Here is a 24898-nt window from a genome sequence, read left to right as displayed (position 1 = left end):
TCGGAGGGCTATAGCTTCTCTGGAGTTCTCCCCAAGCGAGTCCACACCTATATTGTTTTATCTTAAGGTAGCTTTATTTTTAGTATAGTCCTTAAAACAAATATAGTTACCTCAGGGAGGCTTTCCCACTGCTGAAGGCATAAATCCATTTGCATAAGAGCGCTGAAGATAAAAGGACATAACTGCAACTGGCACCTTGACTGCCAATCAGCCACCTTAAACTTCTAGATAAGTTGGAAGTTACCAAGAACTTGGCCTTTCAGATACATGGACTGAAGTTGGGACCTAGCCAAATGCACGGGTAACCTGTAGTGGAGAAGGAAATGGAAATCCTCGTTAGTAAGACATCTCCCACTAGTTTCTCCAAACTTTTGCCTTCAAATAAATTTGCAAGTCCAGGCTAAAGGGTCTTACTCCAGAACTGCGATGTGAGGACTAGCTGCAATAAGGTCTGAATCTCTGGTATTAGTGAACATGATGACAACATAAGGAAGGATTTTACTGAAGAGAACTGGTGGGATCCCTAATGGCAAAACATGAGATGGTATGAACAAAAAGCCTGTCTCTGCCTCTGGGCAGAAGGAGTGCTTCTAGATTATTTGTTAATACACCAGCAATAAATTGTTGCTTGGATTGATAATTGCTGCTGAGCTGGGGATGCATTGAGTGTCACACCCCGGGGGAGACAGAGTAGGACCCAGAACTGTATTTAAACATTTAGTTTCTTACCTTTAATGTTACAATTCTAAGTCAAGAACACAAAGCCCACGTCTAACCAATACTAGCATCCTATAAGGATTTGTGAGGGACCATACGACCTGTACGGAGTTCGGTGATAAAGTCTTTAGATGTTCTGCAAATGCTCCGGTGTTGGAAGATTGCTGATGTCGGTGGGGCATCTCAGACCAGCTGAGAGGGAGCTCTGATTAAGGCTTACTCCTCTCATTCTCTTATAATCCATTCTGGAGTGATAACATCTCAGGTGCCAGTCTGCCCATCTCCTTCACTTTGGTCAGTGGTGCCTGATGGTATGGGACACAGGGGATTGCTTAATCCCCACCAACTCTGTAGGAATCCAGAAAACCCAGGGTCATAGATAAGGATGTTTCCATCACAAAAACTCATAGTCTAAATCACCCAAGTGCAACATATGTAGATTTATTTTCACAAATCTTATTAATACTTCTGTTTTGAGGATCACCTCTGAGTCTTTGTTCTAAAATCTATGATGTAAATCTGATAAGGGAGGGGATGACCAGGCGCCAGTTTAGTCATCCTGGTGGGCAAACGAGTGGCAGAGGCATAATGGCTCATTCTCCCTGACTCATCCTTGCTGCACAGGTGGGCTTTGATGTGGACGCTGATGTGGAGTGGCCACCAGACCTCCATCTGGCCCCTCTCCACCCCGCGACTCAGAAAAGGCAGCAGCCCTCTCCAGCAGCTTCCAGAGGGGGAGGGATATGTCAGTTGAGTGATGCGACTGTGTGGTTCTTCACAGGAACGGTGACCGAACGGGCTGATGTACTACAGGCCAGGGCCAAGGGACCATCGAAACAACCAGGGCCTCATGGTGCTCCCATCCAGCCTGGCTACAATGAAGGGGAAAATAAAAGTGGCGTGCCTGTAGCAGGAGGTGAGCTGAAGTTTGACGATAATTCAAATCTATTAAGAGACAAATAATAAAAAAGTTGCTTTAGGTCTCCTTACTAACTCTATATTTGTGTAGAATCAATGGCACAGTTCTTGTCTGTCACTTTATTACCTCCTCCGTCTCCTCCCTGATATTTTTCTATTTATCATTTTGTCTCCTTTTTTATATATCTGGTGTGAAATCTTAACTCCACTGACGGCAGCAGAATAGTCCCCTTATGCTCAATGATGTTCACCTAATGTTTTTGAAGTAGGGCAGCAACCAGCATTCCCGCAGTGTCCCCAGCAAGCCCGGGGCCACAGGGTGTCTCCCTGCCCAGGTCTCCAAGAGCTGTGGCGATAACTGCGCAGTGCTCAAAAAGCTCTGGACAGGTTTGCAGGCTGTGGACGGCTGCATGAAAGGTACGCTGGAGGTAGGAAAAGCCACTCAGGTCTCATTTGTACATCATCTCAGTTACCGTTGGTACTCACTGGACCTTCATGCCGTGCTTTCTAAGCAGTGGGTCCACGCCAGCACCCCAAAGCATCTCCATTCCCACCCACTCCCCTCTGTGTCCCCCGTTACTCCCCGGGGTCCCAGCCACAAACACCTCTCTTCGGCACAGCTCCTCGAGACTTGTCTTTTCATCATCTGCTGATCAAACATGACTTCTTCTGAGGTCATGGAAAAGCAGACAGCCTCGGGGGTGTGTGGCTGGCAGCATCAAGCTCTGGCTTCCCTCTCTGCAAGTGTGAAATGTTCTTATAGGAGTTAGGGTTTTTTTGTCTCACCTGCCAACAGTGCAGATCGGAGGGTGTTCGGATAACCCTGATGAACCACCCGTTTACTCTGTTTTGGGAATTTCTTTTTCCTCTTCCTTCCCAAAGTCTCTGTATTTCACAAGAGGCAGGAAGAAGAAAGTTGGAGTTTTATCTCCTTTTAATTAACATCTATCACAAAAGCAGAGGGAGAGAGAGAGAGAGAAGGAGAGAGGAAATTCTGCAGTTTATGTGTTTTGATATTTGCTGTACTCCTCCAAAACACAGCATTCAGCTGTGTGCCTTAGGACACATATCTGCTATAAATTCATTTTTTATCTAATTTGTCTGAGATCTAAGCTTCCTGTGGAGGTCTGAGATCAAAGAATCTGATTCTGTCTGATGTCGGCTCTGACACATAATGCGTGCTGACTTAGTTCTGTCTATAAACTCGCAGTGGGAGGCTGCCATTCTCCCTTGGCACCTTTACATAGTGAACTTTCATTTTGGTTTGGGAGGCTGACAGGTATAGTGTTGATTGGAGCCATCATGTAAATAATTCATGGAAAGATTTTTTTCGTCAGAAAAAGGCGATCCAGCCACTTAGAGTCTTTTAGGAATAGTTGCAAGACAAAAAGATTCCCCAATATGTTCAAATCTACACAAGGATAACAATATCTTAAGTGAATTTAATACATACGACTTGGAAATGTCTAATGTTTGATTTCCCTTTATTTAAACTGCTGTTGGTTTTGGAGAGAGAGAGAGTAGAAATCAAAGCTGCAGTCTTTTTGTTTAGTTTCTGCTCTACAGCTGTTCCCCCCATAAGAAATCCCATCTTTCTCATACAATTAGGATCTCGGAGCCTTTGTTATTAATCACCAGAGTAAGCCTTGCGAGGCAGAGTTTTTCTGTCTCCCAGGTGTTCACACAGTGTAAAGTCACATAGAGACAGGAGCCCTGGTGGTTGTCCCAGAGCAAGGAGCTGAGGGCGCGGATCAGGAGTAACGCCGTGGGCATAGACATGTGGAACTACAGGGGAGAAGGGATCAAACCACTGCCTTGTCTGATACTGGTGTAACAGAAGAACTTCTCAGCTTCAGACAGTTATCTCTCTTCAATTAAATAACTTCTGATTGAGTAGCACTTGGTTAATGCAACAGCACCTGGAGGTGGAGAACATATTGTTTCAGTTTTCTTTTTGCAATTTATTCTGCTGCTTCATCACTTTCACCATTTAAAAGCTGTGTCCTATGACAGCTCACATTTCCTAGCTTCGATTTCCAATCATTACACCTGTTGTACTTTATCCATCCTTATGCTGAACTGCTTGGCCACCATCATCCAGGAATCACTGCTGTATCCCTGAAGAGGCTCTCCCGGTCTGCAGAGATGGTTGGCATCCCTTGCTCAAGGATTGCTCAGATCATGGAGGCAGAGAAGCATAGAGTAGTTCGAGTTGGAAGGGACCTGAAAGATCATCTAGTTCCAACCCCCCCTGCCATGGGCAGGGACACATCCCACTAGATCAGGCTGCCCATCATCTCCTCCTTCTTCCTTTCCACCAGTTTGACATTTTTTCTGCCTTTTACAAAATTTCATTGGAATCAGTTTTAGTTTTAATACCAAATCCTAGATGGAAACAGTGACTATTATGCATTTTAGTGTTCGTATCTGGTACCTCCACATATCCTCACCTCTGAGGATTATTCCCCATATGTAATTACTGCCTGAGCTCTGTTTGTTAGCTGGTATTTAATCCAGTTAATCTTTTGCTTTATTGGTATTGAATAGTTTGTATTTAATTTTAAAAAATCGGGATATTTTAGCTTACCGTGTGTAAATCTCGAGGCAGTATTTCATCCTTGAAACTGCTCATATCCACAAAAGTTTTAGCCTTCTCCATTGATTCAGAAAGACCTATTTTCACAGCTGGAAATGACACCTTTGAAGATGGAAAAGGCATTAACACACACCAAGAAATTACATGAAGCTTTTGTATAGGGGATCATCTTTTTTATGCGTATAAAGAAGAAAACAGAACTTAGTGATTTATGTAATTTGTACTTTAAAACAGCCAACGATCTAATGTTAAGAAAAAACGTTACACACCGAAATGTGTGTGACTCCTGAAAATTCAGGGCAATTTTCCAATGGATTTCTGAGAGGCACAATGCTGCAATTCCGTTCTGGAGTCCTCAGCAGAGGAAGGACATGGATCTGTTAGAGTGCATCCAGAGGAGGGCACAGAGATGTTGCGAGGCCTGGAGCACCTCCTGTATGAGGACAGGCTGAGAGAGTTGGGGTTCTTCAGCCTGGAGAGGAGAAGGCTGTGGGGAGACCGTAGAGCAGCTTCCAGTGCTGAAAGGGGCTCCGGGAAAGCTGGGGAGGGGCTCTGGATCAGGGAGGGCAAGGACAGGATGAGGGGAATGGTTTTCAGCTGGAAGAGGGGAGATTGAGATGAGATCTTAAGGAGAAATGTTTCCCTGTGTGGGCGGTGAGGCCCTGGCCCAGGGTGCCCAGAGCAGTGGGGGCTGCTGGAGGGGTTCCCGGCCAGGTTGGGTGGGGCTGGAGCCCCTGAGCCCGTGTGGGGGTGGGACTGGAGGGGCTTTGAGGTCCCTTCCAACCCAAACCATCCCATGATTCTATGATACAATATGAAAAAAAGCTGCATTTCTTAACAGGAAAAGTGAGTGCAAGCATGAAGAAACAGGGAAATGATAGAAAAAAGCGAAGATAGGGGAAATTTTTCCGGGAAATAGAGTTCCAATTAGTGAATTCTAGAAAAGCGAGGAGGGGACGATTCTGAGCAGAAGGTCTGAGAAATCGTAGGGCTGAATGTCACAGGCTGCTGAGGGTTAAACTTCCAGGACAAGCCTGAAAAATAAGGAGCTGTAACAGCCCGTTTTCTGGCATCTTTTGTGGTGAGGACCTGTAATAAACCTGGGCTGTTTTCATTTTATTTTCTAGGGGGAAGGGAGAGGATTGCAAGGGTTTTACAAATGTTTTTAGCATCCAAATGAAGCCGCCTGCCAATCCTGCACTGAAGTGATAGCACACCCTGTCAACTCAGAAGCCATCTGCTGTAACGCTACAACTGATTGTGATTCTGCTTCTGCCGTTGATAACCATTTGGTTTATTAAGATGTAGACATTTTCTGTTTCCACATGAAAAATGTTTAGTATTTATTTTGGTTTTCCTGCATTTTTGCAATGTCATTTGTTTAAACAGCATTGCAGGTTACAGGCTCTGTCTTCAGTAGCATCCGAGTCTTGGAAACGTGTCTGATCTTGCACTACAGCCTGATACATAGAGGGCTGATGTGTTTTATAGATATGTGGTATTATAATTATTATCATTCCGGGCAACACATAGCTTATTGACCAGCTGTGTTCTGTATGCTTTATCATTAAGCACTTCTAGAGCTAGTTGAAAACCATTGGACCATGCTTTAGGGTCTCGTAGTGCATCAAACCAGCTGGTTTGGTTGATGTGTATTTATTTGTGGAAATGGATTTTGCTTATTTGTTTTTAACAGCTTATTTCTATCAAACTAAAATTTGTGGCCAGCTGCAATTATTATTCCCCAGCAAAAACTGCTTTTTCATTAATGTCTTTAACACAAAGCAAAGGCACAGAAGGATAAGGAAGATGAAGATAGGGACTTATAATTATTGTAAGGCATAAACAAGTCTTGTTTTAACAGATACAGAAGGAACTAGAGCCGTGGGCCATGGCCTGGGACAACGGGAGAAGCTGAACCGAAAGCCCTGTGAAGTCAAGTCAGTGAGAAAGGCGACCACTGTTCAGTCTAATACAGGTAACAGAGACACCATTTCTTCAGCTAGAAACAGTGACAGTCACCAACACCTACATGGAGGAACATCTCCCGGTGACTCTCTGGAACTTCAGCAGCCAACTGCCGTGGGGAGCTGCAGCCAGAAGGACGTGCCCCAGCCTTCAGCCGGTTACAACGAGGGAAGAGGGAAGTCTGAAAGGGTGCCCAGACCTCAGAATGATGTTGGAGAGTATGTTGCTGTGGTAGCAGCAGAGGTATAAGCAAAGAAGTATGAGGTGGTGGACCCCTGACAAAACAAGCTTTGCCTGGCTTGTGTTCAACGTGAGAATGAGTCTTTTGTCTCTGTGGTCAGAGGAAAACATACACTTATTGGCCTGGGAGCCAGACTGCCACGCTGCACGTGTACGGATGAACCGGGTGCTAGCTGGCCAGCTAGGTCAGGCTTGGGATTACGTTTGAAAGCATTCAGAGATTGGTCTAAAAATTCACCAGGGCAGATGATTGGGTTTCTGATCCTTTAATATACTGGCACTGATGTACTTAGTGGCTGGAGCAATGCCCATTGGCATATGTGCACACATATACATAGATACAAGTTTTCCCATTTCTTCTATTCAAAGAATCTCATTATGTGAACAAACCTCTTTTTTTAATATATTAGTTAAATACAAGCATGTATTCAACTTCCATTTCTCTGTGACTTGAGTAAGTACTTCTGTTTCTCTCTAGTTAAATCTGTGTTTGTTTGTTTTTTTTAATTAGAGTATTTCACTGAGTTAAATCTTCACAGTGTCATTTTTTTTTAACACCCTTAAATCACTGGCTTGTTGTGAACACTGCTCTTTATGAATGATGGCGATAATGCTGGTGTTCTATGGTTGCTCAGAGAATTCCTTTGTGCTTTGCTTTACTGAGCTGGAAGATGAGGAACTTTATTATGCCCTCTCTGTACCATAAAATTCTTGATTGCAAGGTGGCCTGGTGGCACAAGTTAAAATTTATACTCCTCTGCAGGAAAAATACTCAAGAAGGAAGGGGAGGTTTCTGCCCAGATCAGCAGTGGAAGAGAAGGCAAGAAACCTTGATTTGGAAAAAAAATCCCCAACCAACCACAAACCAGATCACTTCAAGCTGAAGGAGCTGATGTGCCGGTGCTGTCAGTGAGCTACACGGTTCTCTGGGCTCAAAACCACGTTCACCAGCATTGACTCCTGCATTGTGATGTGTCTGTAAGCATCATCTTCTGGTGAAGTCAGACTGACTCCATGGTGAGCCAAGCTTCTGGCTGACTGCACAGGAGCTTTTCTGGCTTAAGACACTTGAGGGTGAGGGCATTGTATTGTCAAGTGCAAGAGATCAGGCTTTCTGACCTCTTTCTTAAGGAAAAGCAATTTCTTATATTATTCTCTGCAGAGACCAAAATATTTTCTGTGGCAGATCCCTAAGTCTCATGGTTTCGGGTCCAAATAAGAAGATATACTTTGCAGAGACATCCAGGTTTGTTGAAATGATTTGGAGACCCTTCTTTTCCTCCACAGCTGAAATCCAGTTTTAGATGCCGTCACATGGTAGGAGGTCCTTTGCTCTGTGCAGATACACAATTCCTCCATCCCTCGAACTCCACTCTCCTTCAGCAGTTCTGCTCCTAGTAAATGACTATCATATCCAAAGCAGCGTGAAAGCAAATAACATATAATTACAAATGTCAGATGTATGCAAATAATATGTAAATAATGTAGAATATAAATGATTTTCAAAATTTATACAATGGAGCCGCCTTCTTGGGAAAAAAATCAGACGTACTAGAAACAGTTAAGGGCATTAATTAATCTTTTAATTCATAATCCTTGCATTTATCCACACTTTTGTTTACAGAATAAATAATGTCTTACATGTCTAGACTTCTAATGGAATAAGCATGGCTAAAAAGTCTTTAACTGCAGCATTCTCGATCTTGATTTCCCACACTGCTGTGCATTAACTGAGTGAGTGGTGGAGCATGGGAAAGAAGTGAGGCAAAACATGATGAAAAATCAGTGCAAACATGAAGTGAATCCTGAATAAGTAAGGAATTTAGGGGATCTTGTGTTTTGTATAAAAAAAAAAAAATGGCATGGTGATCAAAGAGAAAGAAGATGTGACTGAGATTTAGTGGCCGAAGAACATGGTTAAATGCTAGGTAGTATCTTTTCTAAAAATAACTGGGTTTAGGCGGATTGGATCAGCACTTGACTGAAATGAGATCTGACCGTTCTGTGGCTGATGCAGAGCCAGATGTGTAGAATCACAGAATGGTTTGGGTTGGAAGGGACCCAAAGCCCATCCAGCTCCACCCCTGCCATGGGCAGAGACACCTCCCACTGGATCAGAGGCTCCAGCCCCATCCAACCTGGCCTGGAACCCCTCCAGGGATGGGGCAGCCACAGCTTCCCTGGGCAACCTGGGCCAGGGCCTCACCACCCTCGTAGTGAAGAATTTCTCCCTAATGTCTGTTCTAAATCTTCCCTCTTCCAATTTAAAGCCATCCCCCTTTTGTCTTATCACTGCACGCCCTTATGCTGAAAACTTTTCAATCCATACAGGCAGAGGGAAGAAGTCTCTCGCTCTTAGAGGGACTGTACGGTTAGATGAGCAGATGTACTCAGGCTGCCTCAGGATTTCCTGGCTAAGGCAAAGGAAGAGGAGACACATCTCGTATCCCAAGCCAAAAGCTTCATTAGAAGCTTGAAATACCAGCTTAGCCTGTGGGGCATCTGCACGTCATTACTGTCTTGCCTTCCATACTTCTGGTGGTCCTACTCAAGACTCTTTGCCTTTATATTGTTGAGTTCTTCTTAATCCTTGTGCCATAATAAGGACCACAGTGATTTACACATTTGCACGGATGTTTTATGGGTAAATTGTTGACAGGAAGACATTCTACATTCCAAAAGCCAGAGCAAGGACAGGGCAGGATAGGGGCGGAGCAGGAGGAGCCAGAGGAAAAGGTTTCAATGCAACATGTGGGTTACCCAGGAGGACTGGGATGCCTTGATAAACTTGAGTTTACTAAAGACTTCTAGCCTGGCTGCAAGGGATTTGGCCGAAAGAGTTCATTGTTTAATAGTGTCATAGTCCATCTTCTGGGAGGATGGGAAAAAAGGCAGGAATGGGATTCAGCTCAGCTTTTCAAAGAAGCCTGTAGGCGTGCTGTGGCAGACACACGTTCAGGCCAGCTCTGCGAGGGACACCGAGCCCTTGCAGCAAATCTAGGATTTGCAAAGTGCTAACCTACCCACACTCAACACCAAGGAAGTCTTCAAAGCGCAGACAAAACAAATGCAAAATTCTCTTTATCTGCCTGTTAAGAATCATCCTCCAAGACCAAAAGTCCTTCGTGACAACTAAGTAATCTGTCAGTGAAATGGACAAGTATGGCTCCACTGCAGCCAATGGCAAAAGATTCATTAAGCTTGCTGGATTTGAGGTTTCCACCTGCTGATCTTGCTCTGTGTTCCCATCTCCTACAGGACTTGAGTTCCTATATTGATATAAATAAGGGTGTAGCTGAAAGGAAGCCTTATTTTTAACTGAACTCTGCAGGTTTGTCTAAATTCCTAGGCAATATATGGTCACAATTATTCTTCTCCCTCCCCCCCCGCCCCTTATTTTCGAGCAGTGGTATTTTTTCCTCTTATGTCTGAAGTAGAGGAGTGCATTACAGACAAATTTGCCTAAGGCTTTGGGCCAGAGTTGATGAGACTTCACGAAGATACAGGAACAGGCACATGGATAGAAAAAAAAGAAAGCCTGTGAAAAATTAAAATGACAAGCCTGGTTAGGGAGCAGAGATAACTGGTGATGTAGTAAAATTAATTACAGTCTGGGTTGAAGGAATTGTGTGCCTAAGACAAAATTAAAAAAAAAAAAAAAAGAGAAAAACCAAATAAGAGCAATGAGATTATAAATCCTTTCATCATCTCTATATGGTATAACTCCCAGTCCCTATTTATTATGACATTTATTATGGCATTTATTTCTATAGGATGAGAGGTAGAAATGGCAAATAAAGGAAGGAAGTGTCCAGTCAGAAGGCTTTTCTCTGATTTCATTGGTTCTGCAATGAGTAGCCTTGTTAAGAGTGAAACTGCAGACAACAAAACCTACAGAGGACTGGGAGCTGCTGGAGAAAACTTGCACTGGATTGGGAAGGCTGCGTGATGCCGCACTGCAAGGGTAATTATGGATAATTGGTAATCATGCAGACTCACAGATTTTTTTTAGATTAATTTATTTTGCAATCATTATGAATTTGCCAGGACTTAAAACTTTTGCAGTCTGAGAGAGTTGAGGTTGTTCAGCCTGGAGAAGAGAAGGCTGCAGGGAGACCTTAAAGCAGCTTCCAGCTCTGAAAGGGGCTCCAGGAAAGCTGGGGAGGAGCTCTTGATCCAGGAGTGCAGGGATGGGACAAGGGGGAATGGTTTTAAGCTGAAAGAGGAGAGATTGAGACGAGATCTTGGGAAGAAATCTTTTCCTGTGCAGGTGGGGAGGCCCTGGCCCAGGCTGCCCAGAGCAGTGGTGGCTGCCCCATCCCTGGAGGGGTTCCAGGCCAGGTTGGATGGGGCTTGGAGCCCCTGATCCAGTGGGAGGTGTCCCTGCCCATGGCAGGGGTGGAACTGGATGGGCTTTGAGGTCCCTTCCAACCCAAACCATTCCAGGATTCTCTGTCTTACGCATTCTTTGTCACACATAGCTCTTTTCTCCCTCCCTCTGGACTTGTGTGCTTAAACCTTCTGCCCACAGGAGCTCGAGTTCAGAGCAGAGTCCCCCGTCGGCAGCGCTGTACTCGGCAGTGGGAGGGGACTCTGGTGTTTCCAGAGAGGGATGGAATTTTTTCTGGGGAAAAATAATTTCTCTGAGGCCCTGAAGGAAGCGCGAGACTGGGCTCCCCTGGTCTTGGGTCCTTGAATAGAAACTTAAATTCAGGTGGAAAAAAAATCAGAGATGAAAGGGTTTCATACCAAACTCGGCCACTTTAATTTGGGATCAGTAGGGAAAGAAGAAGCACGAAATGCTCTGCTGCTCTGGGTGTAGGTCAATCTCATTCATTTCCCAGCAGGTCACTTGTCCATCCCCAAGGATGAGTTAGGTGTGGTTGGATCAATTTGTGCTTTCCCTGTCGATACACCTCTCCCGTACAAAGTACATTGACGATGAAGCCAGTGCCCGCAGCACACCAAGTCTGGCAGCCGTCGAAGAGAACGATGCTAAAAATATCCCACCCTTGCTCTCCCTCCCCCCTTGACTGTCTCTCCATGTCTAGGTGCTGACAAAAGTTATTTGTCATATTCCCTTCATTCGGTGAGTGACAGGAGACTGGTGTCAAGTGAGAAAATGAAATGTAAATTTTATTAAACACCTTCTCATCTCTGTGTATCAATCCAGATTCCAGCCTAACGCAGCAAATCAAATCCTGTCTTCACCAGGCCTGAGGGCACACAAAGAATCATTTCTCCTTAATACCATTCCCTCCTAGTAAAATATTTTTCTGTTTAGTAAATGAAAATTTAAAATGCAAACCCTGTTTTAATCCCCGAGAAAAGATGTGCATTGCAGGGAGAAGGATGCTACATTTCCTTATGTTATGCCTCGTGCTTTCTTCTTGTTTTCAGACACAGCAACAATGATTTGCTGAAACATAAATTGCAACTCTCTTTTAAGACTTGCCCGTCGGGACTTTTGATCTTCATGTCCACCACTGGGCTTAGCAGCTTACTCGACCAAGAGTGATTCAGTATTCACTTGTTTAATCTAAAATTGTGTGGTAAATATTATGAGGTACTGGAGTCTGAAACACTATTGCCAAGTGAACGGCATCAGTGGATCCTAATACCTCTCTTTCTTTGAGAATGGGAGTCTCGGTCCACTGTGAGAGGTCAGATGGTCAGAAAAGGATGATTTAATTCAAGGTTTCTTGTTACTGAGCAAAATCATGCTTGATTTATTTTCCTTGATATTCACAAATAGATCACAAAATAATTTTCCTTTTGGTAGCAGTGTGAAGACGTTTATATCTGCCTATCCAGGGTGTTTAGAGGTCAGAATTAGGATGGGTATAATACACAACTGAGAGAAACCCAGAACACACAAAAAATTTTCCTTTACTCCCAAAAGGTGGCACTGGAGAATATTTTTATCGAAGTCACTGATTAACCAACTCTCCTCCTCAGTGTGTGATGCTGGAAGAAGTGGATCATTGCTCTCCGAGACGCTCAGTGGAGAAGCAGAACCAAGACCATCTACCTTTCCTCTTCACTCATTACCCGTAATTACTAAATGTTAGGTGTCTACTCTAATCTGATTCTTCATTGCGTGGGGCTCATGTAGTCAGGTGGGCACTCAGGAGGGTGCTTTGCTTCACTTTTCCTACACAGCTCTTGCAGGAGGGGCCAAAGCCCCCTGCAGAAGGTCCTGACTCCCTGCGGGCGCTGTCTGACCAGCTCAGAGGGGATGGCTGACTTCCAGCCTTGTGAAGAGTCATTTCAGCTTCGTCTGTCTGTGCGTTTACTGCTTCCAGTGCAGTCTATCTCTGATCAGTTCCCAACTCATCACGAGTTCCTTTCTGATGGTGCAACTCCAGTGGAGTGCATAAATAGTGTACAACTGGGTTCTTGTGGCACTTTTCCCCCCCTCTGTAAAGAGTTCCCCCCTCTTGGCAGTAACTCATCCAGTATCAGCTTAGGGTGGAGATGGGTTCCTGGCAGGTCCGGGTTCCCCCACCTGAGGCCACCCTTAAGAGGTGACAGGGGTTCAGGGCTTCAGCCATCTCATGTGGTTAACATGGAAGTTAACCACAGGGTCAGTCGAGGTTCCCATCTTGCAGGTCCTGCACTTCATTGCAAGGAGGTTGAGGTCTACGCAGTCACTAAAATCTCTGGAGAAAGTGTGTGATGATTCTGAATAAAAGGTTTCTGGTGTTCTTTCTAAAGCCAGGCTTTCCCTTCAAGGAGAAATAGTAGACTCCTGCCAGCCCTCATCGCTGCATTTCCTGAGCCCCTTTGAAGCAAAAGCTGTGCCGTTATCCGTGAATCGAGGATAGATGAAATTAAGTAGGGAAGAGTTAAGCGCCTCATTAAAGCTTGCACCAAGAACAAGCGGAAAAGGAATCAGCAAAACCACCCCTTTCCCTTGGCTGTCTGTCCTCAGACAAATTCTCTGCACTGTTTGTATTATCTAAATCTGTTTCAGAGAGGAAAATGGAGGCAGACAACACTGAAAAAGTACTGCCAGGCCAGACTTGCAGCTCATACCTGAGGCTGGACATCAGCCCTCCTCAGCTCAAGTCTGCATCCTGCCACCAATTCCCCTCTGTGACCTTAGGCCACTCATTTCATGTCTCTGCCCCCTCAGCTCCTCACATGCAAAATGAGAATGCTAATACAGCTTTTCTCCGTACCTCAGTCCACTTTGCCCACTCAGGCTTCAGGGTCCTCAGCGCTGAGACTGTTTCTCATTAATTATTTTCCAAGTGCAGTTCAATCCTGGCATCCCAGCTGCTATGAAACCACCCCGGAAACAAAAGAGTAATATTGATAACAATAATGGTGATAGTAAGAGAAAAAGAGACAGAAAGAAATAGAAATAGAATTAGAAATAGGAATGGGAATTGAAATAGGACTAGAAATAGAAATAATAAGTGCACCTAAACTGGTTTCACTTGCAAGGTGCTGAGGGTTAAAGAGAAAAAAGGAAAAGAAAAGTGCAGTCCGTGCAGAAGAGCTGTCATGTCACACAAATTGTCAGCTTCCCTAATATCACCAGTTCCCTCCTCTGCCTCTCCAACTTAAATTCTCCCGTGCCTCGAGGTAGGCGGCTGTTGGGACTCAGTGCTCCAGATCCATCCACACCGGAGAGCAGTCATTTCACACCTGGGCATTTTCGCCGCTGGGCTTCTTTACTATTCTAATACAGAACCGATTGCACACTATGACTAATAATGTTGGCTATATGAAAGAATTATTTATATAGAGACTGAGAAAGGCCTCCTTGGATTTCCAGACAGGACAGTCTTGATTTGGAGAGAGCAAAGCATAAAATAACTTCAGGGCCATTTCAGACCGCTGCAGTCTCCAGGAGACAAGCCAACAATCGGTACTTGAATTTGAAGCTGCTGCTGTTTATGCTGCAGCAAACCCTCTTCCCTTCTACCCTAGAGTCTCCCATCCTCGGAAGAAAAGAAGGGACAGTTAGTGAATGCAGTCAACAGGGGCTTATGGAAAATAGGTCCTGTCAAACCAAATTGATAGCTCTTTTTCTGATGAGATTACAAGTTCAGTCGATAAAGATAACAATATTCAAGCAAGAGGCATCTGGGAGGCATTTGACTTGGTACAGCATGACATTTTGATGACAAAACTAGAAAAAATATACACAAAATTAATGTGGTGCACCTTAAGTGGATTAAAAATAGGCTGACGGCCTCAAAATGTGTTTATAGAAGTCACTGCTGAGCAGGTCTGCTTCTAGTCTAGACACAGAGGGATTAGATATTGTCCTGGTGCTATTTTATCTATAAGCACAAAGAGGGCTCCAAGAAGGCTGAGGAGGGACTGTTTACAAAGGCTTGGAGTGATAGGACAAGGGACAGTGGGTATAAACTGGAGAGGAGCAGATTTAGACTGGACATAGGGGAGAAATTCTTCACGCTGAGGGTGGGGAGGCCCTGGCCCAGGCTGCCCCGGGGAGCTGTGGCTGCCCCATCCCTGGAGGGGTTCCAGGCCAGGTTGGATGGGGCTTGGAGCCCCTGATCCAGTGGGAGGGGTCCCTGCCCAGGGCAGGAGGTGGAACTGGATGGGCTTTAAGGTCTCTTCCAAATCAAACTATTCTATGATTCTATAATCTAGAAGCTGGTATTTGGCCAATTGGCTCATGAGACAGCAATTCAGGGGATGATGAATAAAATAAGAGGACAGATCCCTTACGTTGTGTGATCAGTGGATCAACCGTGTTCAGACAAATGAGATATATCTTATTATAACACTAGAAAAATTATACCTAAGGATAGAGGCTGTATTTACCAGGCAGAGTTCCTTTTCTGACAGCTGGTGACTGGAAACAGCTTGTCATGGTGATAAATAATAACTAAAGATGATTTTTGTCAGGATAAAGGTCTTACAAAGGAGGGAATGTTATTTTGCTGCATAGACACAAAGCTTTTAAATAAAAAGAGGGTGCTTTTATTCCAGGACTGATACTGCTTCTGGTTTTGATGCCTTCAGCTCAATAAACAGTTTATAATTTTGTAGAGGGTTCACAAAGGAAATTGAGATGGGGAAGACACTTTGCATGGCAAAAATGTAGTGATTTTAAACCAGCTGAAAATTAAGTGCCCAGTGTAAATTGGTCGTTTAGGCTTTCTCTGTAAGCAGCAGTGGATACCTGCAGAAGATGCCTCACCTTGCTTCTCTTACTTTTAGCTTAGTCTTGCAATGGAATAGAACACCTCCAAGAGTGCTGATCTTATGACGTGGTCACACTCTAAAATTCCCTGTAGCTGAAGCAGAATTTTGAAACCAAGAGCTTTTCTATTGCGTGAAGAACACACTGCAAGTCAGGCAAATTTGGAGTGGAACTGCTGGGCTGTTAACATTGAAGATAGCAGCAAGTAGTTTAGCAAGGGAAGAGGTGATTGGGGAAGATCTTCACCACGTCTTTGACTAGAAGACTGAATATGTTTGTTCAAATACTTCCTTCCCCTCTTTGAGCACACTTCTCAAAGGTCTCTGCAGTCATCTTTGCACCCACCATCACCCTTGACAGAAGCCAGAAGAGAACAACACAGTCCCTGAGGATTTCCTGGACTGGCCCAGAAATCTCCTTTAGTCTTTCAGAAGATGGCACATCTCACCTCCTCTTCTCATCCCTCCTCATTTCCCCAAAGCCCAGGAGAGCAGGAAGGGTTGCTGGTCAAAAGGAAGATATTTCTTGCAACTTGGATGGTGGGGGAGGTAGGAAGAAGAAAGGGTGAGGAGAGGCTGTATGTGATCTTGTCCCTCATCCTGGGAGAGGTGTGCTGAGGGTGGCAGTGCCATATCGCGCCACAGCACAGAGAAGACAGGAGAGAGCCTGGGAAAGGAACCAAGGTGGCAAGAAGCACCTCTGTTACCACTTTCCAGTGCACTTTATCCACCCAGAGCCGTTTCAGCCCTGTAAATATTAAGAAAAATTCCATATAGTTAAGTCTTTCCTGCCTGATTATGTCATCTTGCAGAGCTTTGGTAAACAGTGTTTGAATGTTCTGACTGCATTACCAGGAAGCTAAGGCACATTTCTCTTATAAATCTCAGGACTTGCTCCTTACAGGGTTCCCCTCAAAGTGAGAGATGTTTCCAGTGGAGTGCTAGATGCTGTCTGTGGAGAAATTATAAGTAATGGGTGCAGCAGCAGCCACCTCTGTCTCTTTTGGGCTGACCCCAAAGCCCATCCAAGTCTATGATGTCCATTTTCTGGACATGCAGGTTTGGATAAGTTCTAAAAGGTGAATGTTGTTAGTTTGCTGCTTATGTTTATGCTGAAAAGAAAAGAAAAAAACCCCACAAACAGCTCCAAGCCCTCACTCCAAACCAACCGTTAGGTTAGCTCCTCCCCAGATCTACAGAGTACAAACAGCTGTGAAATACAAAGTATAATGCCAAGCATGGCTTGGTAACTCCAAAAATGCAACTTCAAATAACCTTCCACTTTTGTAAAATTTATAAGAAGTATGTGTCGTGCATTGAGCATTGTCATGGGCGGACTGTAAAGCCTGAGCTCGGACGTAAACTTGCTCTTCAGCTCAGCTCTGGTCCTGCTCTGTTCAAATGGACCAAAACTGTAAACACTCTTGCATTAAGCTGTCAAATTCCTCCTCTGCTTTACCAAGATATGACATAGGCAAGGCTCATTAATATTGCTTAATAAAATGGGCATATTACAAAGATAATTACGGATTAGAATCATATTCTTGTATTAAGATTGCTGCAGAGGCTAAGCCTGCGCTGCTCTGATCTTAATCACCATGGATATTTCAGAGATAAAAAATCCCCCAGACTACCCTTGAAAAGCACTGCGCACACGCTCCACACGCCTCTCAGGATGCTCGGTTCAGTGAGGCAAATATCCTTCAACTCAAGGTTTATTTATTGGTTTATGATATTCCTGGGTTGCATAATAGAGAGATGTCTACTAATGCTCTAGAGAAAGCAGGAGTTCTCATGAATTTTATACACATAATTTCCTTTGGGAAGTGCTGAGTATGATACCTCCTGAAGGACTCTGTGGAAAATCCATGTAAATGAGGCAAAATGGATTCATGGTTCCAGCCTGCGGTTACCTCGTGAACAGTGTTTTGTGAAACGAAAGCACTGAGGGCTTAAAAAGTGGACATTTTCTGTACACACAATGGGCTGTGGTACATTAAGAATACTGGTGCTGGCTTATGAGGTATTCATGGAGGTAAACTTCTGCCTTTCTGGCACCACGTAGAAGACTCCTGCTCTTTGCACTGGTACGTGCAGTTTGGACTAGCAAGAGTTGCCAGACCTTTTCCATGAAGGATCTGCTAACAGCATCATCGTGTTGAGGACTGTGTGCTCTGTATACCCTCTGCTTATACCTTCTGATCAGGCATTTACGCCGGCTGGTGTATAATTACACTGACCTTCTCAGTGATGCTTCTTGAAATTGCACCTGCATGAACCAACAATTTGGAATGTTCATCAGGAACAATCCCCATTCACCTCGTACAGCCAAAACTTCTGGTGCCTCTAAGCGCTGCTGGTCAAGAACAACTTGAATGCCCCCACGTGCAGTATCTCAGCACTAACAAAGTCACTCTGCTTTCCTGATGTGCTTTCCAAAGAAGGATGTCCATGTATCTCACAGATATTATACAAATGAAGTCAGACCCACGGTCTGGTGTGAGCGGTGCAAGTAGAGACAAAGGACAACAGCTCAGAGGCACGAGGAGAAGAGGCAGAACAAAACAGTTATGGGTTTCAGAGCATTAATGAGAATTTCTGTCTCTCTGCTTAGCACCCACCTTATCTATATCTCCCTGTAGGAGGAAGGTTTGCAGTGTTATGTACCTGTATGGTGGGGGAAGGGGCTGGAGAACAAGTCCTGTGAGGAGCGGCTGAGGAACCCGGGGCAGTTTATCCTGGAGAAAAGAAGGCTGAGGGGAGACCTTATCGCTGTCTACAACTGCCTGAGAGGAGGTTGTGGTGAGCTGTGTGCTGGGCTCTAATGCCAAGTAACAAGTGACAGGATGAGAGGAAAGGGCCTCAAGTTGTGCCAGGGAAGGGTGAGATTGGATATTAGGAAAAATCTATTGATGGGAAGGGTTATGAAGCTTTGGAACGGCTGCCCAGGGAGGTGATTTAAAAGGTATTTAAAAGGTATTCTAGATGTGGCACTTAGGGACATGGCTTAGTGGTGGACTTGACAATGTTAAAGGCTGGATTTGATGGTCTTAATGGACTTTTCCAACCTCAACAATTCAGTCATTCTATGATTTTTCCATTCTGACTTTGCCCTGACAAACCAGAATTATTATGGAAGATACTGATGGTCCATGCTCGATCCTTAAATGAGGATAACCAAAATTTTTAACTTCTTTTTTTCTTTTGATAGAAAATCAAATATTCATCTAAATTTTAACAGTTCCACAGAGACGGGCTGTCTTCTTCAAACATCTCTGGCTTAAAATTTTCTTTAGAAAAATCAAATGCCCCAAGCTGTCAAGGATCCTCTGAATACCAATAGTGTTTGAGGACAGTGACCAAAGTCATCTGTTTTCCAACATTTTGCAGACAGAAATTCTTCCCCTATGTTAGATAGTTTTCCACCCAAATGGAAATGTATCAAAGGAGAATTTCTTTTGGGAGAAACCATATCTCTGCTTTTAGCTAAAGATTCATCTGTTTTAAAAAGAGTGGAAGTACGGGCAAGGCTTGAGCTCCTGGAGCAGAGCAATAGCAGATCTGTTGTAAAAATAGCAAAAAAGATACAAATGAACAAGAACTCCTATCTCATTTTTGTTTTACTTCAAGAATTATGTGTGGGTGAAACGCCGCAGTTGGATAATTTTCAGTAATTATTTTGAATGACAAGAGACTGGCAATGAGGGGGTTTAGGCTGTGTAAGGATCCTCTATCCCTACATTGCTTTTATGGGTGAGCAAGCTGAATCAAACCTCAAGATTCTGTCTATAAAGACCTTCAAAGCAACAGATACACCTCAAATTTTGTTCTGTCTAACAAAATATCTTCTCACAGCTTAGATTCCTATTCTCAAAATGCTGCCTGAAGACCAATGCAGTGGAGAAAAATAAAAACATAGAAATCCATATTCAGGACAAATAAGTGAATCCCTGGAGGGGGTAAACAGGCACAGAGGAGCTCTTCTGCTCTACACCAGCTGAGCATCTGATGCCAAATACCACTAATGAAGTCACCAAGCCAAATAACGCACCCATCCTATTCCCTTATAATAATTCCAATGCCCCTTACAGCTGTTTCCAACGGTGCCTCTGATCTCCTTGCTAAGACATTTAAATCTCCTGTTTCATTTGCATGGTTATCCAGTGAAATAGCTCCTAGTGTTTCTTTTCTTGTTTGCAAAACTGAAGAGAGGGGGGAGGAGGAAGGAGGGGTGGAGGGAGATGCAGAAATATGAGGGTTTATCTACATGCAGGGAAATTATTCAGATCCTACAACTTACTTTTGTTCCACGAGGGAGTAGCTTGGAGGCTCGGACTCTCACAGGGGCAGATAGCCTTTTTTTGCAAAGTCTTACCGTAATTAGTATTTCATCCCATCTTATTTGGCATCCGAGTATTGCGCTGCGTTTCCTTACAGTGGAGCTGCTGCACTGGAAGGACCACGGCTTTGTCTTGTCGGCAGCGGGTTTTCTCTAACCCAGGAATAGGTTCTCAGGTCAGCAGGTCAAGAACTTTGTGGGGAAACTATCTGCAGCGCGGCTGTGTTGAGGAACAAAGAGTAATACCCAGCAGAGAATGGGAAGGAGACGCCTTGTGAGAGGGACCTAAAAATAATTTGGCTGATCCACATCAAAGATCCGTTTAGCCTAATGCCTGACGGTGGCCCGAGTGCCAAGGGAATAACAGAACCAGCGGGCAGCAAAGACCGCTCTTTCTCTGGCCTCTTCCCCCACTATCCTGTGACTTGAGGCTCAGAGCAAACCCATTTCTGTTTAACATCCCTGGATGGTTTCTTGCCTTTTATTTGCCCTACTGTTTTCTTAACCTGTATAAGTTTTAAGTGTCATCGTGTCACCATACAGTAATGAATACATCAATTTACTGATGTATTTGTTGAAGAAATAATCCTTTTGTTTGTTTCAAACTTATTTATTGAGCTTTTTATATTATATTTCCTAGTCCTTTAACTGGAGGAGGGAGTGAATGGTCACTCTCTCTACCTTCTTCTCTCTTTGCCCTCTGTGTAGGTCTGCACTGACCAAAAGGGGGTTATGCACTGGGAACAGGGCATTTTGTAGGACCTAAGAGCCAGATTTTTAACGGCGGGTCAGTACATTGTTTAATATAATGCCCTAAATCCTGAACTGGTATATTATCTTCTACTTTTACCTTACACTTATTTCTCTTATTTTTGATTCCTTGGGCTCCTCTTTCCACAACTCCCAGTACCCTTCTGTCCTGGAAAAATTATCTAGCTGACCTGTTCTTGCTTTCCTCCTGCAGCACACATTTATTTACTACTTGAACAAGTTTCCAATGCTCTAGAGACTCTGCTCTCCGTGCAGTAATATCTGCATCTGACCATGTAAAATAAAATAAAGGAAATAAAATAAATCATAAAAGATAGAAAAGAATCGGGTTTCAAGCCTCACTCTCATGTGCTCTATTCGCTGTCACAATATATTCCAAATTCTTGCATTTCTACATTCCGACTTATTATTTTACTTGAGCGGCAAGTTGAAATCCCACTTTTTGAAGGCAATTTCATCTCACAGAGCACTGATTTCTGCGAGCAATAAGAAGTCCAGTCAATGTGTTTCGTGAATCTATCGTTAAGATGTATCATAAGACGCTTGGGGTATAATTACGGCTTCATTTAGTCAAGAGGAATCTGCTAACAGTGTCCTTAGCAGACTTTGTGTCCTGCAGCATCCTAAATTCCTTTCACACTACACCCCAAGGCAGGCAACATGCATCAGTGTGATGCAATAAAAACATCATTCTGGCCATAAGGCAGACCTTACGCTAAAATAAAAACCAGAAAGTAATATTCATGTCTTAAGGCCCTGGAGGCACCTCTTGGGAACCAGAGAAGCTGGACTGTGATGTGGTGTGGGTTAAATAGTTTCTTTTGGAGGAGGTTTGTCCTTAACCATGCAAACACAAAGCGTTTCTGGGCTGCCTGATCTCAAGACCAGCGTTCACCCCTTCACCCTTCCTTATTTAGCACTGTAAGCATCTTTTAGATGGCTGAGATCAGAATAGGTCTTTGTGCTTACCCCAGTGGTGGTGTATAGAAGTTTTGGAGAGGGAAAAAAATCATTTTGCTTATGGATCTGATGAATTGCTGCACTGGAGAAACTGCAGCGAGCCTTGGGCTGCTGCATTGCTTTTCTTCCCATTTCAAAAGGAGCGAACAGCACTGAGGTTTCATCTCCAGCACAGGAGGAGGAGAGGCGCTGCCTGTGCTCCCACCCCAGGACATGGCCAGCAGGATGCTGGAGAGTCCACTCTCTTCTCTTGCCTTTGTTTGCAGTGACATTGCCTTTTAAGGAGTAAATACTAATCAGACACACAGCGATTACGAAAGGAGATACTCCTAGCACAAAAAAGAAAAGGAATAAAAGTCAGAGAAAGGGCTGTACACTATTTACTGTCTCAGCTACAAATCGGCATCGAATTGGAGTCTAAGAAATGTGCATTAACATTCAGCTGGCTGCTACTGCGAGCCATAATAGACACGAGCATTGACTAGACCCAATATTAGTGATGGTACTGGGAAACCATCCCTGCTTTTGGCTGCCCGAAGGCAGTAGTGATCCCCTGCTTGTCCTATCTGTCAGTCTATTTGATCTCCAAATGAATTGCTTTTGATAACAGCTATATAAATGCAGAACTGTTCCGCTGGGCCTTCTTAAATGAGACTCCTCTCTTTCATCTCCCAGTCATTTCAAAAAGCAGATAGACTTGTTAGAGGTTTTTAATGCAATGATTTATGTTTTATCTTGCCTGGTTTGAGGCAGCATTTATTTAGCACTAAATTCTTCCCAAGCCTATATGTGAGGGAGAAATGCTTCAACACAATATTTGGGACTTAAAATAGTGTGACTATGTGCATATGTGTACAAGAGTATGTGTGTGCGCTCTCTGCTTCATCAGAGAGTAGTAAGTGATGTAGTTTATTTTTAGGAATTCAGTTCTCTAATTCACATGGATCACTGCACCTCCAGCTACATTAAGAGAAACAGGAAGGAAACAATATTTGAAAATTGTCTGACTCGTAGCGTTCAGTCTAGGGCAAATATTGAACACTTTGGAGAGGAAAGGAGTAAGCAAAATGATGTATCTTTATTAGGATAAATAAAAAGACGATCTCTGACCCTGTTTAAGTCTTTGGCATTTTTAGCATTAACAGAAGTCCACTCCAAAGACGTGGGTTATCTCTCTTTTGCATTTTTCATTTTCTTTTTGTTGCTAAATGATGATATGCAGCTATTTGGATCTGCAGATGAGGTACAGAGCTGATGTTTAAGATGCCCGTATTCATTCAGAAAGACACAAACAATACTTCTGCTGATGTCTGTGCAATGGAAAGAATTGGGGTCCTTTGGAGCAACGCAGGACCGTTCACCCAGACTCTCTGTAAAAGGATCAGATAAACTGTCATAGAATCTCATGGTTGGAAAAGAACTTTGAGATCATCGGGTCCAACCATAACTGCCCACTACTAAACCAGATCCCCGAGCACCTCATCTGCCCATCTCTTAAACCCCTCCAGGGATGAAGACTCCGCCGCCTCCCTGGGCAGCCTCTGCCAGGGCCTGAGAACCCTTTTGGTGAAGAAGTGCTTCTTAATATCTACTCTGAACCTCGCCCGGCACAGCTTGAGGCTATTTCCTCTCATCGAGTCACTTGTGATTTCAAGCCTGAGCATTATTGTTTTCCTTTGGTAAATGTAACAATGGTTGCATTGGAGATGGAACTCAGCCTGTTTTTTCCAGTGATAAAAGCTTAGGTTATGGTGAGACATGCACAATGGATGGAAGAGAAAGTTCTTTAAAAAAATTGGCCTAAATATCTTCGGAGCAGGGAACCCGTGCTCTATAGAGGCAGATTTTTGAAAATGGTGAATGCGGCTGTCACTGTTATATAGAGTATCATCCTCTCTAATGAGAAATAGCTGATACATTCAAAATCCTCCTTTCTCCCACAGAAATAAATAATACAATAAAAGGAGCTAAATTAAAAAAAAAGGAAAATACATGTAATTTAAATAATCTGTTTAAAATAAGGTAATATCTTTGATGCAACAAGGAACTGAGCAGTAATAGGAAAATTAGCCTATTTTTCTTTGAAATGGCAAAGCTCATTTTTCGTCTTGAAAGGAAAAGGGAGATCTGAGTTGGCATCAGACAGAAGAGTGATTGGATACTTCCTCAGCTCAGGCTGGGGTTGAAGCGTGAAGACGCTACACAGGAGGTGGCACTTTCCAAAGGTTATTTATCCCACCAAGCTTAGCCACATAGTTTACAGAGGCACTTTAGGGATGATAAACTAAGTAGGGCTTCCTCTTTCCTTTCCTCTTCCTGGTGCTGCTCCAGTTGGCTAAAAAAGTGAGTATTGTCTAGAACAAGAAGAGTGAAATCCTGAGTATCCTGACAGGTGTAGGCTCCAGCTCAGTCAACGCAGGTTCATCGGGATCCTCTATCCTACTGGTTCAAGGCTTTGCGGATCCTTCCCCAGCTTTGAGTCACAGCTGCAGGTTTGTGCTGTTAAATTCTGGGTGAATGAGCTGTGACATGCAGAAAATTCATTTCCTCCTTTTGCTTCTGTTTACGACGCCCAAATCTCTAACCGTATTCTAAAGAAAGGAGCACTCTGGAACATTGTTTTCCCCTTGTTGAGTGTTTGTGAGAATTTGCCAAATTTAACCCTCATCCTCAGATGGTTTCCACTGGCTGGGATTTGCATTTTCTAGAAAATAAATAGTTCAATGAAACTCAGCTCCATTAGATTCATTTAATTAGCAGAAAAAAAAATCAGTGTCATTCTGGAGTTTCACAGTATGACATCGATCATTTCTAGTTTTCCATATGTTTGGAGTCATGTCCTCTTGCTGAGATGTTGAACACCCAAACGCACTTGCGCTGGGATTGTCTGTGCGGTGGCCAGCGGTCACCGTCCTCAGCGCTTCACAACACACCCCCGAGCCTGAGGTCTGAAGAACGACACACGCTCCTGCGAGCTGCAGCTCCTGCTTCCAACAGGCAGTACATACTCCCTTTCCCAGCCGAAAATGCTTGCAAACACCTAAAACAAATACCTAAAGAAATTGTAAGCTTAGCAAGAAATGTTTTGCTGTGAGGGTGGGGAGGCCCTGGCCCAGAGTGCCCCGGGGAGCTGTGCTGCCCCATCCCTGGAGGGGTTCCAGGCCAGGTTGGATGGGGCTTGGAGCCCCTGATCCAGTGGGAGG

The 24898-nt window shown here is 43.9% G+C and overlaps 1 protein-coding gene across 1 annotated transcript in view; it reads left to right on the top strand.

Moving 5' to 3' along the window:
* Positions 1–8435, top strand: part of PKHD1 (PKHD1 ciliary IPT domain containing fibrocystin/polyductin) — a 254042-nt gene extending 245607 nt beyond the window's left edge. Inside the window, exons 64-65 of the mRNA XM_054063619.1 lie at positions 1499–1633; positions 6096–8435. Coding sequence (XP_053919594.1) covers positions 1499–1633; positions 6096–6448 — 488 coding nt within the window. The 3' untranslated portion in view covers positions 6449–8435. The remainder of the gene's footprint in view (positions 1–1498; positions 1634–6095) is intronic.
* The last annotated feature ends 16463 nt before the right edge of the window (positions 8436–24898 follow it).

The sequence above is a fragment of the Cuculus canorus genome, chromosome 3, assembly GCF_017976375.1.
Source record: "Cuculus canorus isolate bCucCan1 chromosome 3, bCucCan1.pri, whole genome shotgun sequence".
NCBI lineage: Eukaryota > Metazoa > Chordata > Aves > Cuculiformes > Cuculidae > Cuculus > Cuculus canorus.
This window is presented reverse-complemented; position numbering and strand designations above follow the sequence as displayed.